At 39.2% G+C, this 18850-nt stretch overlaps 1 protein-coding gene across 6 annotated transcripts in view; it reads left to right on the forward strand.

Moving 5' to 3' along the window:
* Positions 1–18850, forward strand: part of GIT2 (GIT ArfGAP 2) — a 68609-nt gene that overhangs the window by 34629 nt on the left and 15130 nt on the right. For 3 of the 6 annotated variants that reach the window (XM_075276587.1, XM_075276590.1, XM_075276584.1), the window contains exons 9-16: positions 1218–1269; positions 1343–1415; positions 2862–2959; positions 3396–3507; positions 4804–4946; positions 6996–7145; positions 12759–13007; positions 15595–15684. In XM_075276587.1, the coding sequence (XP_075132688.1) occupies positions 1218–1269; positions 1343–1415; positions 2862–2959; positions 3396–3507; positions 4804–4946; positions 6996–7145; positions 12759–13007; positions 15595–15684 (967 nt within the window). Of the gene's footprint in view, positions 1–1217; positions 1270–1342; positions 1416–2861; positions 2960–3395; positions 3508–4803; positions 4947–6995; positions 7146–10819; positions 12252–12758; positions 13008–15594; positions 15685–18850 lie in introns of those variants that run through there. The other 3 variants (XM_075276586.1, XM_075276588.1, XM_075276589.1) reach the window with 3 other exon arrangements.

An 18850-nucleotide genomic window follows, 5' to 3' on the forward strand; every position in this document is an offset into this window, starting at 1 on the left:
AAAAAGTTTGTATATGCTACTGGAACATCCCTTTTTAACCTGTAGGGAGTTTTAAAATAATAAACAATATATACTCACCGGTCTGTCCGGGCAGAGTTCCATCCTGGAGTCTCCATTCGGATCCCTGGTTTCTGTTGACATTCTGCGTGGGCACAAGCTTATTTGCCAATGCTTTGCTTATTTGCTCATTTTGTACACTGCTTCACTGCTCAGCCATTGATTGGCTGATGGGCTCATATCCGGGTTAAAGGTTGGGAAGATCGGAGACCCGAACGGATACTCTCTGCTGGATCCCCAGCTGAATTTAGAGATGATTGCAAGATGTATGCATTGTTTATGATTTTCAGCATCCCAGGAGTTAAAAAGTCAACTGGAAATACCCCTTTAATGTAGTACAATAACCAAAATGTGACCCAACCTTTTCTCAAAGACCATGGATGGCAGGAGCTTCTGGGTGTCCCCTAGTCACATAGGAAATTTTTCTGAAACATTTTTGAAGAAAAAAAAAATCTAATAACATCAGGTGATAATATACTATTTTTTAAGTTTTTTTTACTTCCAATGTTATGTCATTTGCACAATTAAAAATAAAGCAGATTTTTGTTCTGATTTTTTTTTTTTTTTTTTTTCTGTAGATAGATGTTATTGGTTATGATAATTTTCCCATTTTGAGTAGTGACTCTGTGAAAGATAGCTATGAATTTTGTTCCCTTTTAAAGGGTTTTTTAATGATTTGGGAAGGTCTAACTTTAGGAACCTCACCGATCCAGAGATAAAGGGGCCACCATACTGATTGGGTCCTGCAGCTATCCCCAATAAAGCACTAAAGGGTCCTTAAAATGGAATTGGCACTGTAACTCCCTGATTCTTAGGACTGGAAGGGGTTCTGCGGGTCTTAAATTGAATCTATAGGTACTTGGTTGTGATATGACATACAGAGTATGCATGAGTTAGATTTGTTTTCTCTATTTCATATTCATAGATGCCTCAACATACAAGGCGTTTTCTATTTCTATAAGTTCCTGGGGTCTGCTGCTATTATTATGGAAATACATGGGTCCACCTAGAACTAGACCCAAAACTATAGGAATGTAATGATCATTGAGTTGCTGTTTTTTCAGTTTAGTTGCAATGGCACTGTAAAAAAAACAAAAAAACAAAACTGTGAAGGTGGGCATAGCCTGTAAACTTATGGCAATTCTTTTTACTGTTTTCAGCAGTCTTGACTTATCAGAACTGGCCAAAGCTGCAAAGAAAAAGCTTCAATCTGTAAGTATCAAGTGTTAACCAGCCCCAGGTAGCCATTTCTGTGGGGCATTTCTAAAGTGTGTTTCATTTGCAGTTAAGCAATCACTTATTTGAAGAATTGGCAATGGATGTTTATGATGAAGTCGACAGACGAGAAACCGATGCAGGTAAATAAACCTTACAGTCCGGTACATAGTGCAAACAATACATACATCATATGACTGTCAGACATCCACATTAGAAAATAATTGTATAAGTGTAGTACCTAAAATGCAAGTTTTGAGCACATTTACTAAGCCAGCCATCTATGATATAGAGATAAAGTCAGGTCTACAACTGTTTTTGTTTTCGATGGTCAAAAAAGTCTTTGTCTGCTATTTTTAGTTTAAAAATTCATCGGAGCCCATTATATCGAGCTGTTAGGCTCTGTATGCAACAACTATTCTAGTGGTCTTCCTGTCTATTGTTCTGGTTCAGTGATTGTCCAGAACCACGGTGAGTAGATTCTTGTGTGAACCTAGCGTTGGTCATAATGATCAACAATTCTAGCAATAATCTCCTAATGTAGAAGTGGCAACCCTATCAACCCCCCCCCCCCCCAAAAAAAAAAAAACAAAAAAAAAAAAAAAAAAAAAACAGTTACCACTTGATCTTTCTACGAATTTGTTCGGATTAACTCTTCACATTGGTCCTTGTACGTACAAGAATTGTAACATTTTAGCTGTTTATTGCCAGCATCAATCATAAGAGAAAATGTTATTTTCTTCATCTTCCAGCAATCTGTCATCCCTGCAACCCTGCCTGCAGAAGTAACACAGTAATTACTAGGCAGGGAGCTTAAGCTGAAGTTTCCCTGTATCTGTGTGCTATTGGAAAAAGCAAAGTGGTTTGGGTGGAGCCAGTTGGGATACATCTGATTGGTTTACAGTGCTATAGTCAGCAAAGTGTTAATAACAGAAGGAGCTGACTTACTCCGTATAGATAGAGTATATATTCCTTTCCTGTATTCTTCAACAAGCTGATGGGTGGGCTTTGACTGTTTACTAGACAGAACACTATGAAGTACCTCACTAGATATAGACATTGGTTTTACCATGACTGTTTTTTTAATTATTACTACAAATTTATAATAATGCAGGTCAAATATGTGCTGTAAATGTATATTACTTTACACCTGGTTGGAGAACACTTACATGCTCAATGCTAACTACAGGCTTGCAGTAAACTCAATGTTGGTTCATCTCTCTATGTAAATACAAAACCATGTCCAATCCTTTAGCAGCAAACTGCAGTTCACATGATTTCCTGGAGCAGTAAATAACCGCTCCAGGGAGCAATGAGTGAGGCTTGTCATGTCACCTAAGATCAGATAACAGTCTGGGAGCCTTGACAATGATGTATAAACAATGAGAGTAATAATTTCACATAGAAATGTATTTAGGAAAACTCTTGAATTTACATAAGCTATCAGTATAGATCGGATCCTTGAGATGGGAATACTGCATTAAACCAGTACAAATGCAAACTGGAGTTGTAAGTTTGTGTAAATGTGATGGTAGGGTGCAGCAAGTTATACCTTCTTTTCAAATTGAAATTTCTCCCTTCAATTGCAGTTTGGCTGGCTACTCAGAACCATAGCACACTTGTCACAGAGACCACTGTAGTACCTTTCCTTCCTGTGAATCCTGAATATTCCTCAACCCGTAACCAGGTAACTTGTGTGGGATGTTTATTGCTTTAGATTAAAATTTTTATAAACCGGTTTGTTACATTTAGTAATTCTTTAATTTGCAAGCAAATGTGTGGAAGATTTTAGTGTTTTAGTTTTTAATGGTTTAGTTAGCTGCGGCAGGGTTCCTAGTTGTAACAGTTTAGTCATCTTGTTAGTTTAGTATTTGTACGACGCATGTAAACACCAGTTATAAATGTACAGCACCATGGAAGTAATGGTGCTATGCAAACAAATAGTATATAACCTATTTTTACACTTGCTTAAATATTCATTATTCATGGTTTTTCAAAATTTTACTCACTATTCACATTTTTTTTGTGTGTGCTCATGTGAGTTTTTAGTGTTTTTTTTTTTTTTTTCCATAAATAGTAGATAATTATTTTTATCACTATCTGACCCCTGCTTTGTATTTTAGGGAAGGCAGAAGTTGGCTCGATTCAATGCCCATGAATTTGCCACCCTGGTAATAGACATTTTAAGTGACGCCAAAAGACGACAACAGGGAAATTCAGTAGTTGCATCCAAAGGTAATTAGAAAAAAATAAGATGTTTAAAATGTGTTGTGTTTTTAATTTGGTATAACTTTTTGCAAGGCCTAATTCACACGCAGTGTTTGGGTCAGTATTTTGTATCAGTATTTATAAGCTTAAATCAGGAATGGAAATTAAAGACAGAAATGGTATAGTGAGATAGTTGTACCTCTTCTGTGCTTTAGACTCGCTAAGGAGTTTGATTTGGTATACTGATGAAAGATATTGATGAAAATATGCAAGTGTGAATGAGATTTAAAGCTGTGAAGCTGCCCGCATTGTGTTTGGCATGAGAGTGGGAAAGCAAACCTCCTGGTAACAAGTACAGCCATGAAAAGGAAGTTGTTTAAAAAAAAATGCTGAGTACTTTCATAATTGAATTAATTTGTTTTCCAGTATTCTGCATATATTTTAGCACAGACTGCATGATGCTCAAGTAATAGAGGGCAAACTGAGTACATCCTCTTTCACCTAAACTCCTGTAGACCACACAGGTTTATTTACTGCAAAGCTCTTAATATAAATCAATGAGAGCAGCAGTGTGGTTATGGCTCTTATATACTGTATACTGGAGCCAGCCTGAAGATGATGAAGGCCAAGTCCTGTCTCATATTCTTCTTTATGTAATTGGCATGCAGCACAGACTGTGGGCAATGCATGCTGCATTATCCTAAGGCTAGGTTCACACTAGTGCTTATTCTCCATTTGGGGTTTCTGTCCCTGAATCCTCTAAAAAAAAAATAAAAATGCAGAGAGAAATGCCCTGCAAGTAGGACTTTTTTCTCCGCATTTTTCAGGTGGAAACCCAGCGGACCCCATTATATTCTATGGGGTCTGAGGGTAACCGTTTAAGTGGAATAAATTTCCATTCTTCGGAACGGTCCACAGGTGGACTCAAAGAACGTAAAGTCAAACGCTAGTGTGAACCTAATGTAAGAGGACCAAAATGCGGCACACAGTAGTATGTTGCATTTTAGGGGTATTTTTAGACTACAGAATCTGGCACTGATTTTGGGTCCGAGTCCGCTGAAACCATTATTGTCCTGCTCGATTTTGCCACAGATTTAGCTGAATCGGCCACAGAGTCCGTGGAACAAGACTCCATGCTGATTATGCCCATTCATCTGAGCCTAATCAGTGGTGGAATGCCAAAGGAACAGAAAGAGGAATCAAAGGGGGTGTCCGGCTCAAATTCAGCTATGTGAATGGGCCCAATTAAGAATACTATTTAATTCAGGGAAGTTAGTATCTTCCTCATTTGTGCTGCAGCTCATTGTATGTATTCAATTCTAGATAATGTGGAACTGGTCTTAAAAAGTATAAGCAATCAACACAGCAATGAAAGCCAAGATAATGACCAGCCTGACTACGATAGTGTAGCATCTGACGAAGAAACAGACTTGGAGAATGTTCCACCCAATTCTCATAGGGAGAAGGTATGTTTTCAGTTTATATTGATATTGTACATAGTTTGCATATAAACAATGAATAATGGAGAAGAGCTAAAACTACACTAATTGTCCGGAAAGGGATTTGTGTTGCCAGTGGGATGTCTTAACTGGAAACATACCGTATTTTCCGGACTATAAGGCGCACATAAAATACTTTGATTTCCTCAGAAATCGAAAGTGCGCCTTATAGTCCGGTGCGCCTTATATAAGGCTTGAAGCGGCGGCACGCGAGGAGTTAAGCGGCGGCACGCGAGGAGTCAAGCGGCGGCCGCCGGCAAAGTCTGCATGCCGCTTCCATACATTGCAATGGGAGCGCGCTATTCAAATAGTATTCGTTCATCTCTAACTATTTGAATAGCGCGCTCTCATTGTAATGTATGGAAGCGGCATGCAGACTTTGCCGGCGGCCGCTGCTTAAAGAGATTCTACTAGAGATGAGCGAGTACTGTTCGGATCAGCCGATCCGAACAGTACTCGCTCAACTCTAGATTCTACCATTAAAAGAACCTCTTCCCCCTAACCACGTCGGAATAGCCTTAAAAGACTATTCGTCTCTTACCTTTCCCATAGCCAGCGCCGCCTTCTCCCTGAGCTGTGTTCGCGCCTTCCGTGTGGTCTTCTTTGGGCCTCATGGATGACGCATGCGCAGTCGGCTCTGGCTGCGAGAGCCTGTTAGAGCCGACTGCGCATGCGTCATCCATGAGGCCCAAAGAAGACAGAGACGGAGCTGCGGAAGAAGGCGGCGCTGGCTATGGTAAAAAGGTAAGGAGATTATTCCGACGTGATCAAGAAGGAAGTTCTTTAACTCCTCGTGTGCCGAGCGCTTCCATTCATTTCAATGGAAGCGTACCATTGAAATGAATAGAAGCGGCTGGCACGCGGGGGGTTAAGCGGCCGCCGGCAAAGTTTGCCGGCCGCCGCTTTCAATCATATAAGGCGCACCGGACAGCGCTGCGCCTTGTAGTCCGGTGCGCCTTATATATGGACCTAGGCAGGACTATAAGGCGCTCATGGGTAATGCGCCTTATAGTCCGCAAAATACGGTAAGTCATTCACATTTGAAGTGACTTCCTTTCATTGAATTTAAGCAGAGTTTTTGAAAATGCCAAGGAATTCATGATTTAAAATTATTTTAATTTTTTCGTAAATAAAAGATTGAAGATGATAAGCTTTAATGTTATATTTGGCTTCCTCTCCTATATCCTGCTTCTTGCATTGATCACTTATTCTCATTTCATTGGTGTAAAACTTCTTCAGTAAAGAATGGTTAGCAGCTCACTGAAGGAGTAGGTTGCATCCACAGCCCATATAAGCCTAGGAAAAGGGGATTTGGATCTGCTGAAGGGATTGACAGGTAGTGGCAGACAAACACTGCAGCTACCATAGTTCTAGTAGGAGTTTTATCTCACCCCATTGCTGCATTCACAGCAACACTGCAACTTCCAGGCTGGTGTTTCCGAGGGTATGCTACAGAAAGACAGTATTACAGGATCAGTTCTAATCTGCCATATACAGCACGCACAGAGATCATAGCAACAATTCTGTACTGACTATAGCGCTGAACTCAGGGAAAATTAACAATCATGGAGCGAGCTTGCCAAGTAAAATTTAAGGCTTACATTTGTGTAACATGTGAATCGATATTATTTCAACTCAGTCATTATCCATTCTGAAGAGTTGTGTTGTGCTCGATTTCTGGCGTTCCAGTGTTTAGCCTATCCCAAGAATCCCATATGTTAATAAGGCAGTAGTGCGTCAATGTGCCCACTGCTCCATTCACTTTTCAGCAGACTGAAGAAGTACAGTCCTTGGCTCCCTTTATCTGTCCCAAAGAAATGAATGGAGCAGTGGTCAAATGCTAATGCTCCATTCACACACCGGGCTTGAGGATCTCCATTCTTGTGATACATTTGGTACAGTGGGCTGTCCAGCTTCCTCTTGACTGTTGACTATTTTAATGTTCTCTTTAAAGCCTCCTTTTTGCCATTTACAGCATGTTGACCAGCTATCTGTATGTATACATTTTATTTCTAGAGTTTGGAATCAGACTTATCTGATGGGACGTTTACGGTACAAGAGTTTCTGGAAGTTAAAAATGCATTGACTGCATCAGAGGCAAAAATTCAACAATTAATGAAAGTTAATAGCAATCTCAGCGATGAGCTTCGGATAATGCAAAAAAAGGTAACTTTTAAAGGGTGTCCTATTGTAGACCTGTATGCAAAGACTTCAGTCAGTACACACAATACAGTGTGCTTGTATTCCATCTTCACCGCTCACATGACACTGGCTAATGTGCATGAATATCATATTTCCATTAACATTAATTCCTGGAATACATACTAACTGGTGAATGCTTTCTTGTATCCTTTTACTTTCAATTGTTTTCTTGCCACCTTTAGCTGAAAGCAGCAAATATTTTAAATGTCTCTATAGAACTAGTGGCCAAAAATATGGATACTTTTTGAAACATTTTTGCTTTGCTCCTTTGCATGCACATAGAAATATGTTTCACAAACTGCAAATGTTTGTTTCTCATCTGAAATTTTAATCCTGGATTCAAATTGAAAAACTATATTTAAATATCTGTAATACCAAAAAATCTACAATTTTTAAACTGGTTTTTTTTTAAAATAGTCTGTATTACTAAACACTGACAGATATCATACACTGCGTCACAGAGATGACTTGTTGAGTTGAGAAGTGTTTGAAGCTGATGCACATCCTGTTTCATGTGGGAATATCAGCTCTGCTGTAGAGGAAAGATGGTTATCGTTGTCACTGAAACGCTATTGCACATTGTGTACATGTTTTTAATGTTCAGGTAATTTGAAATTTAGATAATAAATATATCAATGACCTCAAATAGAAGAGCAGGCGCTGGGTTTACACCAGCACTTGTTCTACTTTCAGGGGTTCCATTTCCTTCTCCGCATTTTTTTGCCCTCTTTGGGTAGAAACTACACAGACCACATTCTAATCTATGTGGTCCGTTTTATACGGATTAAATTTCCCCAAGCGTACTCCCCAAACGGAAACCCAAATGCAGATGTGAACCAGGCCTAATTGGATGCCCAGGAAAAGCAGAATTACAGTATCATGAATTTTAGTCTTGCTTTGCAATTTCATCATAGAAACAAAGACTCAATCTGGATCGTGAAAATATTGGTTAAGTGGAATCAAAGCAGAAAAACAAAGCAAGTTCAAAAATTCTGTGGATGACAAAAGGATAAAAAAAAAAAAAAAAAAAAAAAAACCCTGAAATTTAGGATTTTGAAAAGGAGCCATAAATCTTGAGTGAGTTGGCATGTGATGAGACAGATATATTTGTTGCAGTCTTCTTCATCTTACCACGTACTAGTGACTACATTGAAGAAACTGTTGATCGGAGTCTGATACAATCCATGCAGCATTTCTCCTCCTGCTGCAAACTACGAAGTAGTCTGCAATACGTCTACTTCACATGTCTTCTAAGAAACAGAATATGTGAAATGTAGCGATGAGCGAGTAGTATTCGATCGAATACTACTCGCTCATCTCTAGAATGGCGAATTAGTCAAATTAAGTACTCAGCCCTACCCTGAACTCAAGAAAATACATGGACTCTCTCCTCTCTTTCCCAACAATACACCATTTCCTTTTCAACAAGATTCAGCTCACTACCACAGATCAAAAATATGCTAACAGTGGTTCACAACCAGTTGTTGACCTGGCCAGGAAACAGCACTGCCCTGAACCTCGAGTTTGTGGTGAATAAGGCATCCATCAAATAAATGGCAATAAATTGAAGCTACAATTGCTTCCTGGCACCGCATAGCAGTGAAGGATGAGTGCCAAACACTTGTCTGCTCAATGAAATGTTGCTGTGATGCTGTTTTTAAAAAGTAAAATCTACCCTACAATATGCTGACGGCACTTGACTATAGTGTACAATGATTTGGATTACAGTATGTATGGCTTGTAGATATGCAATTCTTGTTTTTCTATTGAATTTGGTATTACATTTCTTTTCAGGTGGGGGTATATTTCACTGAATGTTAAGTTGCAAAACATGAATATTTCAAAGTATCCAGAACTTCAGTCACTACTTTGACTATTTAAAATGTATGAAAACATGTTTTTCTAATGTAATGAATCAGTAGAGCAGGTGATAATATACTTTAATATATTTATTTAGTTTTTTTTTGCCTTCCTCTTCTCCTGCAATGACCACCATCTCTGAAATACTGTTCAATAGAGAAGCTCCAAGCCTTTGAAGTCTATGGAAAGGGGGGAGGGACAGACAATGCAGTGAGATTATAGACACTGCTGTAGCTTTTGAGAATTTCCTCAGAGCTCTACTCCATATACTTCAGTGAGCTAATGTTACCTCTGGGTAAAGACATATTCAGAGACCGTGAGGGAAGTAACATGTGAAAGAAGATTTTTTTTTTTTTTTTTCATTAATAAAATGTATTGATAAGTTTACTATTATCACCTGCATTATGGATTTATAAAATAAAGAAAGAATTGGTTTTAGGTGCACTTTTACTGAAGGAAAGGAAATAAGGCAACCGATACTTATTGACCTCTGGGCGCATGAAGATATTGTTGTGGATGGTGTCGTAAGCTGCTCTGCTCCTATTCAAGTAATAGGCACGGAATTGCAGTACCACAGCTCCAGCATTATAAAGTTGCCAGGGCAGCCAGAACAACTGATGTGAGTCAGACCTTTAGAAAGCAGATCCCGATTGCCTTTTCTGTGGATAGGTCATTAGTATAAAAAATGAAAACAGAAAGGGCTCCAATCTGTATAAAAAATACCTTGTCATTCATCAGTGCAGTTTTCAGACATATTGAGATAAAAAGAATGAAACAAAAGGTACATTTTATGCGCCTTTCTTGCATACTTTGCGTCCATTGATACGTTTTTATGATCTCTTCTTAAAATGACTGAATGTAGTTGTTTTCATCAAAAATTTTTCCTAAAGTGCATTTTAAAAAAAGATCCATGGCTTATTGTGCCAGAGCACTCTTATATTGAGCCAAGCACAGGACATGGTCACGTTTATAACTTCTCTCAAATCCCATCCCCACTTTGCGGGAAAATACATGCAGCAGACACGCTGCGGTTTCCAAAACCATTGTGGTTTTGGAAATTGCAGCATGTTAATTATACCTACGGAAATCTGGTGGTTTCCTTATAGGTGGTATTGATGCAGAAAGTCTGCAGATGAAACCTCTGCGGACTTTCTGTGAAAAGCGCTGCGTGAAAAATGCGATGCGTTGCCACTGCGGTTTTTCGTGCGGAGTGTTCTCTGCACAGGTCACAGAGCATGCCTCAGTTACTCTGAAGTCAATGAATAAACTCCAGATTATAGGTTTCTATACTCCATGTGGCTGCTGTAAAGCATGTCTCTGTTTGCTGTTAGCAGCTCGGGCAGGATGTATTCCCCCATAATCAAGTACAAAAAAAAAATTAGATGCAAAAGTTTACAATAAGAAAATAGCAAAACTAAATCGAAAAAAATTTATACTTATTTCAGTATCTAGTTTGAAGTGGTTAAAAATTCTAGGTGGTATTTTTCTATAAATGTTACTAGGACTAACCTAGAGAGCCCACGTATATAGTCATAGACCAGTCTCCTGATGAACTCATGCAGGCAGGCAGTCACTCTTTGTGGGTTGGACAGGAGGACACTCTGTCTTTTGAATCCTTGCAGCTTTTTATTTGAGAATATTGTATAACATAATTGATATGAACATATTCATAGCAGACCTGACTGATCCACTTTAAACGAATATCATCTGTACAGAATATTAGTAGGATAGAACTAGAAAATTTATAGCATCTGTGATGTGTATCTAATCTTTCACAGTTACTGGCAAAAGAGACTAAATGAAGATGATCAGGCGCTATTCCTGCTGTCAAAATAATCTGCAATGGATGAGCCTTGTCTAATTTTTAATGATGGTTCCATTTGGGAAAAATAAGACTGATCCTGCCTGGAGTTAGTGGCAAAAGTTCTCACTTTTTTGCAGTTTTATTTCTATGGAAGAAGAAATGCCAAAGCAACTAACATCCCCCTATTGTCATGTAAAAAGGAGAAAGAACACATAAAACTTTTTACCCAATAGACCATACGCATGATGGCCATGAATGTTTTCATTCGCTTATACAGCTTAACTGGGTTTTGTTTGTTTTTTGTTTTTTTTCCTTTTAAAATCTGGAAATATTTGCAAAGACTTATCATGAAATGGCACAAATGGAGAATCTTGGTTAATTTAAAAAGTTTGTTGTGCTCCCGGATGAGGTCTGGTTCACATTGAAAGCAATAGGTAAAAAGCCTCCCATTGAGTTCAATGGGTAGCGCGCGTAAGACAGAACCCATTGAAGTCAATGGGATTCTTTTTTACAGCACTCCTTCTGACACTTGTTTACTTGTCAGAATGATCGGCGTGCTACTCCGTGTGAACGCAGCCTTATTGCAGGTAGATTTAGATTTTTGGGGTGGGGATGCTTCCTGAACATTTACATGAAATCTTTAGGGATGTTAAGGGGACCAGAAGGCTGCTGGAAAGTACAGAATGTACCACTTTGTTCTAAGACGATATATTATAAAGTTTCATACAGCCACATTTACTAATGAAAAGAGATTGAAAATGTAAAACAAGAAATGTGTTTCAAAGGGTCCTGTGTACACATCTTAGTGCTCCTTCAGCTAACCGCTTCTCCTCCCATACCTGCCTACCCTTCCCCATATTACATATATGCTTGGCTCTGCCAAGTGTTCATGTGTTCTCAGTAGTGGAAAGGGGATTAAACTGCTGCCGAACACCTCTCTAGTGGTGGCTTATCTCCCAAGGCTAGGACTTTTCCTTTTTTTTTTTTTTCTTTACGGTTTGGTCAACTTTGAGAAAATGCTATAGTTACACATTACACCTTAGTACAGGCAGGTAGTTTATCCCTAGGCTAGGTTCACATGAAACATTCATAGCTGCTTCCCATTGTTTTTATTGACAGCTGGAATTTCAGGCTGATTTTGAGGCGCAGTCAATCTGAAAATCAGCTGCAAATTTTTTTTCATGTGCACCTACCCTTTCCGAGTATCACATAAACCACAATTCACTAGTGATGGGACAGTCTGGAATTTTACAGGAGAAAGGGAATTGTCATTTAGGCACGCTCTATACGCTGGAGTGAAAATGAGTGGAACTACTTTGTAATACTTTACTGCTATGATAGTCCAGGAATTTTAGTGGCAACCATGGCTTCTGGGAACTTTGATGTTAAATGTATATTTTATTAGATAATCACAATTTTTTTTTTTACCTTTTTATGTACAAACTGTATAAATTTTAATAAAACCTATTTGAAAGAATTTTTCTTGCATTCCAGTTAAACCATTCTTTCCATTTTCATAATCTTTTGTTGCTTTGCATAACCTTTTTTCTTTTCTCTACGTTGTCCAGATGCTCAGAATAGTTGTACTATTATGATTTTGGGTCTTCCAGCAAGACCTGTAGCAAAATACCTTTTGCATTCATTGAGCATGCTTTGCTTGTTTAACCAGCAGACTCGGTAGGTTAATTAGAATTTTTTTTAATTTATTTATTTTATTTTTTATTCTGAGGTCCATACTCTCATCTTTGAAAGGTACAACACTGGTGCTAAGTGAAAAGTTGCTCTTCATGTTGAGAACTACTGTCATGCTTGCTTACTAGTACTGTGCATAAAAGTCTTCTACTGTAGAGCTGATTGTATGTCACCCTACTTGCCCTTTCAAAGCAAAGTCCCACTACTGAACTTTCTTTCAGCTACAAACACTGCAGTGTGAGAATACCAACCTCAGGAGGCAGGCCACAACTAACCTATATCAGGTCCCAGCTGGGTCCGAATACACAGACCTCCCCAACCCACCTTCATTAAAGAGGCGGCCTTCAGGACGAGGTAGTAGACCCATGTCTATGTATGAGACGGGATCTGCCCAGAAGCCCTACCTCCCAATGGGAGAAGTCACTTACCCAGAAGAAAGTATTAAAAGACTGCAGCCTTTCCCGCCTCATGTAAGTAATTTTAGTGCTTCTCTTGCTCTTTGCATGACTTCCCTTTCTGCACACATGGCCTAATATGTGTTTCTATGAAGTTTTTTTTTTTTTTTTTTTTTTTACCTTGTAATGTTACTTTTTCTGAAGAATAATGTTACATTTCAGAGCACTGCAGGTAAGCTACAGATAATCAGAGACTGCTCTATATAACATACTCTTGACATCATACACCTAGATGTACCTCCAAATTGTTATTGTTCATTTTTGAAGTCTGTAGTCTGGAGAGGTTATCACTGAGACGTTCTAGACTTCTGAAAGATCAAGTGCTTACGCTAGGTTCACACCTGCGTTCTACTCTCCGTTCTGTGCTTTCCGTCTTCTGCATGCCAGAAGACGGAAAGCACAGACCGGGTCCGGCCGTGAGTGGCGTTGAGCATTTTATACTCTCCGCCGCGAAACCAGATTTTTTAATCCGGACACAGAGTACTGCATGTCCGACTCTGTGTCCGGATTAAAAAACCCGGTTTCACGGCGGAGAGCGCAAAACGATCACTGCCGCTCACGGCCGGACATCTTTCTCACCCATTCAAATGAAACTCCTGCAGGCTTCCGTCTCCTGCCTCTGTTTTATGCAGGAAACGGAAACCTGCAGAACGGACACCTGGGCGCAGGTGTGAACGAGCCCTTAGTGATACATCCCCCTGCTTCCTCTATAACTTAGCACATTTTTTTTTCCAGAGGTCTATACAATTGCTAAATAATACACATATGTATTTTGTATCCTTTTATTCACTGGTTTGTTTATACAGTCATGGCCGTAAGTATTTCTCCCAGAAAATTATTGCAATTGCACATTTTTATTTCCTTTGTGTGCATTGGAACAACACAAAAGAACAGAGGTAAAAAGGTAAATTGAACATAATTTTTTTTACACGCAACTCCAAAAATGGGCCAGACAAATTTGTTGGCACCTTTTCAAAATTGTGGGTAAATAACTTTGTTTCAAGCATGTGATGCTTGTTCAAACTCACCTGTGCAAGTAATAGTCTATCTCCAGAGATCTGGATGTTCCTTTGTCTACAGTGCACAACAAAATCAAGAAGTTTACGACCCATGGCATTATAGCTAATCTCCCTGGACGTGGATGGAAGAGAAAAATTGTTGAAAGGTTGCAACGCAGGAGAGTCCACATGGTGGATAAGCAGTCCCTATCAAGTTGCAAAGAACGTCAAGCTTCAAGCTGTCCTGCAGGGTCAAGGTGCACCAGGGTCAGCGCCGACTATCCATTGACAATTGAATGACCCCACTGCGAACAGAGACCTAAAAAAAAGCTAGACGGCAGTTTGGCAAAGTTTACGTGAATAAGCCAAAATCCTTCTGAGAAAACATCTTGTGGACAAATGGGACAAAGATACAGCTTTTTGGCTAAGTACATCCTTCTGTTTACGGAAAACAAAATGAAGCCTATAAAGAAAAGAACATTCAAATATGGTGGGGGTTCAAAGATATTTTGGGGTTGTTTTGATGTCTTTCGCACTGGGTGCCTTGACTCTGTGCAAGGCATCATGGAATATGAAGATTGCCATAGCATTATGGGTCTCAATGCAGGGCCCAGTGTCAGAAAGGTGGGCTTGTGTCCTTGGTCGTGGTTCTTCAAGCAGGACAATAATCAAGAAAAATAAATACTTCAAAAAGCACCAGAAATGGATGGAAACAAAGCGCTGGAGAGTCCTAAAGTGTCCAGCAATGATTTTGGATCTAAATCCAATTGAACAGCTGTGGAGAGATCATAAATTGCTCTTGGGAGGATACCCTTCATATATTAGAAATATGAGACCTGGAGCAGTTTGCAGAATAAGAGTGGTCCAAAATTTCTGTGGAGATGTGTAAAGGTATGTTCACACAAAGTTTTTTTTGGAGAGTATTTTGAAGAGGAAAAAATCAGCTTCAGGATTTAGGAAGCGGGGGGGGGGGGGGGGAAGCTAGCGGATCCTGTAGGCTGCGTTTACACGGAGTTTTTTTGGTCAGAAAACTGACTCAAATTCCTCCTCTAAAAAATGCCTCACCATATAGTCCTATGGTGAGGCATTTTTAGGAGGAGGAATTTGAGTCCGTTTCTTCACCGAAAAACTCAGTGTTAACGCAGTCATAGAACTCAATTGGGAGGCAGATTTTAAGGCGGAATCCGCGTCAAAATCTGCTCCAAAAACTGTGTGAACTCTCTTAAGAAGCTTGTTGGTTGGTTGTAGGAAATAATTGATTTCAGTTATTTTTAAGGGTGTGCAACCAAATATTAAATTGATGGTGGCAGTAGTTTTTGGCTAGCCCATTTTTGGAGTTTTGCATGAAATTATATAATTTTTGGATTGTGTTTTTTTTTTTTTTTTTTTTTTCTCTGTTTTCTTTTGGTGTTCTAACACACCAAGGAAATAAACGTGCGTCTAACAAAACATATATTTGTAATCACAATAATTTATTTTTTTTTATATTTTTACACTACCTTTCTAGTTTAAGTGTTTAGTTAACCCTCCATACAAACAATATCTTGGTTTTTTTTCCGTATTTATTTTTTGGGTATCTCGAGTGTTTTTCTTTTTTCCTTCAGATCGGGAGGAGTGCATATGTGACCTCCTCTTCATCCCTGCCTTCCTTCCCCTCCACGCTTTCCTGGTCAAGAGATGAAATCACACGAAGGGTTAAGTACCTTCTAAGTTAGCTCTGCTCAGTGGAGACTTTACTTTCTCCATACGAGCCCCACATCTCTCTCCCTTTGCCATTTTTTTTGCTAACAGTCCTTTCTCTGCATGAAGCAACAATGCCTCATTGTAACCTCATCACCTCTGCCCATGTACAGTTCACAACCATTTAATGCTACCGGCACGATGCTCTGTATAATTAATCCTCACACCAGAAGGTCTTGTATCCACTCACTCACTTGCCAGATTTGACTCTTACACATTGTCTGATTATACTTTTATTTGCAGCTGGGGCTTGGAGGCCTCCTCCAGATATGTTTTAATCACAATCTTTAATTGCAGGTTATTTTCTTTTTAGTAAAAAGTAGGAATTGATCTCTCCTCCATTTCGGGATTCACTTTGCTTACTGTTCCAGCCTTGATATATATGCATGGAAACACAGTGGTGGAGATTTATCGAACCTAGGACCAAGGGGAGAACCTGATTATTATTGGCAACTGATCCATTTTTCCTAAGTGCTTCTATATTAGAGGAATAGTGGAATATAGTTGCTCTGCACAATTTTTGGATTGCACCAATTTAGTGAAATCTCTCCTTACAACTTCCATATTGTTTCTTGGTTAATGTATTCATTTATGAATGTAAATCAGGGTTGTCTGCAAAGTGTTAAAGTTGCTGTGACAACTTAACTTAAAATACAGTATTTGCCTATCCTTCGGATTTTCCAGCATGGTTTGATCAGTAGAGGTCTGACTTGAGCCCTTGCTATTTAAGGGGCTTCAGTTCTCTTGGCTGGGGCCACTTCCCCTTTATTTGCTTATATAGATACAGATGGTCATCTATATGAATGTGTCATCCAAGTGAATTATTGTACATGAAATGCCACCTGTTTAGAGACATGCAGCTTTTTCTTTCTGGTTCCATATAAATTCTTTAGACAAAGTTGTGGAATGTATATAATCCGCTATAAGGGAGCCTTCACACGGAGTATACGCTCTGGTCATTCTGAACGTAAAAGTCATTCAGATTGAGCACGTAAAAACCAGCTCCCATTGACTTGAATGGGTGCCAGCATACGAGCGCTACCCATTGAAATCAGTTGGAGGCTTTTTTCCCCCTATTGCTTTCAATGTGATACGTGCGTATAGGGAAAGCGATAGGTAAAAAAGCCTCCCATTGATTTCAATGGGTAGTGTTCGTATGCCGGCACCCATTCAAGTCAATGGGAGCTGGTTTTTACGCGCTCATTCTGAAGGATTTTTACGTTCAGAATGAGAGGAGCGTATACTCTGTGTGAAGGCTCCCTAACATGGTATTATATGGCGCCACCCTATGACATGCTCTGAAGTTTGAAACCAAAGTGTCTTGGTGTGCCAACATAAAGGTATCCTGCACAGGTCACTGCTGTGTGTATGGCCTAAAGCTGGATTTCCACTAAGATAAAGATTCCTGTCAGACAGACTGTTGGATTATCATCAGCACATACATCTGATCTCCTCATTTATGTACTGATAAGCTCTTCTAGGAAGAATACAGGAAAAAATATTCTCATCGCAAAATAAAATCATACAACTGTCCAATGGAGGTATTGTCAAACCATTGTAAATACTACCGTAACAAGTATTACTGTACTGAAGAAGCTACAGTCACAATAGATTAAGAATAGTAGCATTAGAATGTTAAAGAAGAAATTCCACAAACATATTCTCTAGCCTGTTAGATGGTCCCACATCTAGTTCGTGTGAATTATGCAGGTGAATATTAGCAATCCAAAAAACTGGAGTGTATTCTCCTCCAGAAATCACGAGTGGCAGAATTATTTTCTGTAGGTTCAGTATGTATTGAGACCCTTCCTGTGCACCATTCTGACATTTACATTAGAGTGCCGTATCATTAGTATCTATTGGCATCCAGTCCATACAGACTTCCTGTGCACATATAATACGCTGGGTCAGTTGGAGAGTCTGATTGCTAGTCACATGACACAGCATAGGACTGGGAAAGAGTGGCTATCTCATAATGAGCAAGTACTATTCAAAACGGCCGTTTCAAATAGCACGCACCCATAGAAATGAATGGACGCAGCCGGCACTCATGGGGTTAAGCGGCCGGCAAAGTCGGCATGCCGGACGCTTCCATTCATTCGTTTGGGTGTGTGCTATTCGAAACGGCCGTTTCGAATAGTACTCAATCATCTCAAAAGAACAGTTACCTGTAAGATTACCTTCAAAAGAATCACCTACTTCAACAACTTACAGAAATGTTGGTGTGCTTCCTTAAAGAATATTAACATAGTCCTTTGCCTAATTTCTGTTCAACCCATGTTAAGGGGTTATATCAGTATTCTGATCAGAAACGTGAAGGAAGGCTTTAGGGTCTTTACAGACAGAACAACAGTCCGACACTAATATTACATCCTCATGTTTTAATGACCTTTGTCACACTGTTCCCTTTGTGCCCCTTCTCAGTGCAGCAGGAGTGGGCATAGTTTCACCAATAGTGATTGCACGTAAACCAAACTGCCCCCCTCCCATTTCCCATTTCTATCCTTTTGAGCATTTAATATTATGCTCCAAAATGGCTGAGCCTATCACATTAGCTCCCGGTTACACCCTCCTATAACTCCTGTTGCTGGACCTTCGCATACTTGACCAGTAAGCTCAATTTAAACACCGGTTATAACCCCAGGCATCGAGCTATAAACATCACATTTTGGGCCAGTATGAGGTGAGTGATCACGAAGGAAGGTACTGCAAAGATTTAATTGCTGTATGTTGAGGGGGTTTTACTTTTGGGTTGGCTTAAAAGATTTTCTCTAACCATCTTAATGGTGACCATTTATTGTATTGATCGGTTGCCAAGGGATATGACCATAAATGCAGGAACTTTCTATGGTCTGGCACCTTTCAGAAACACAGCCTTAATTTTTACTTTACGTTTATTATTATTTATTATTATTAATAATGTTATGGTGATGATAATGGCCGGGGTTATATGATATCCCACATAACCCACAGGTAATAAATAATGAATTGTATTCAGGATAAAATAAAAAAAAATGTTATTCTCATTCCAAACAAGAACATGTTTAGAAACGGTTTCTTTTGATGGCAAATGTTTCATATGTTTGTTAGAATACATTACTAGAACATGTAAAATGACGT

The sequence above is a fragment of the Leptodactylus fuscus genome, chromosome 1 (assembly GCF_031893055.1).
Source record: "Leptodactylus fuscus isolate aLepFus1 chromosome 1, aLepFus1.hap2, whole genome shotgun sequence".
Lineage (NCBI taxonomy): Eukaryota > Metazoa > Chordata > Amphibia > Anura > Leptodactylidae > Leptodactylus > Leptodactylus fuscus.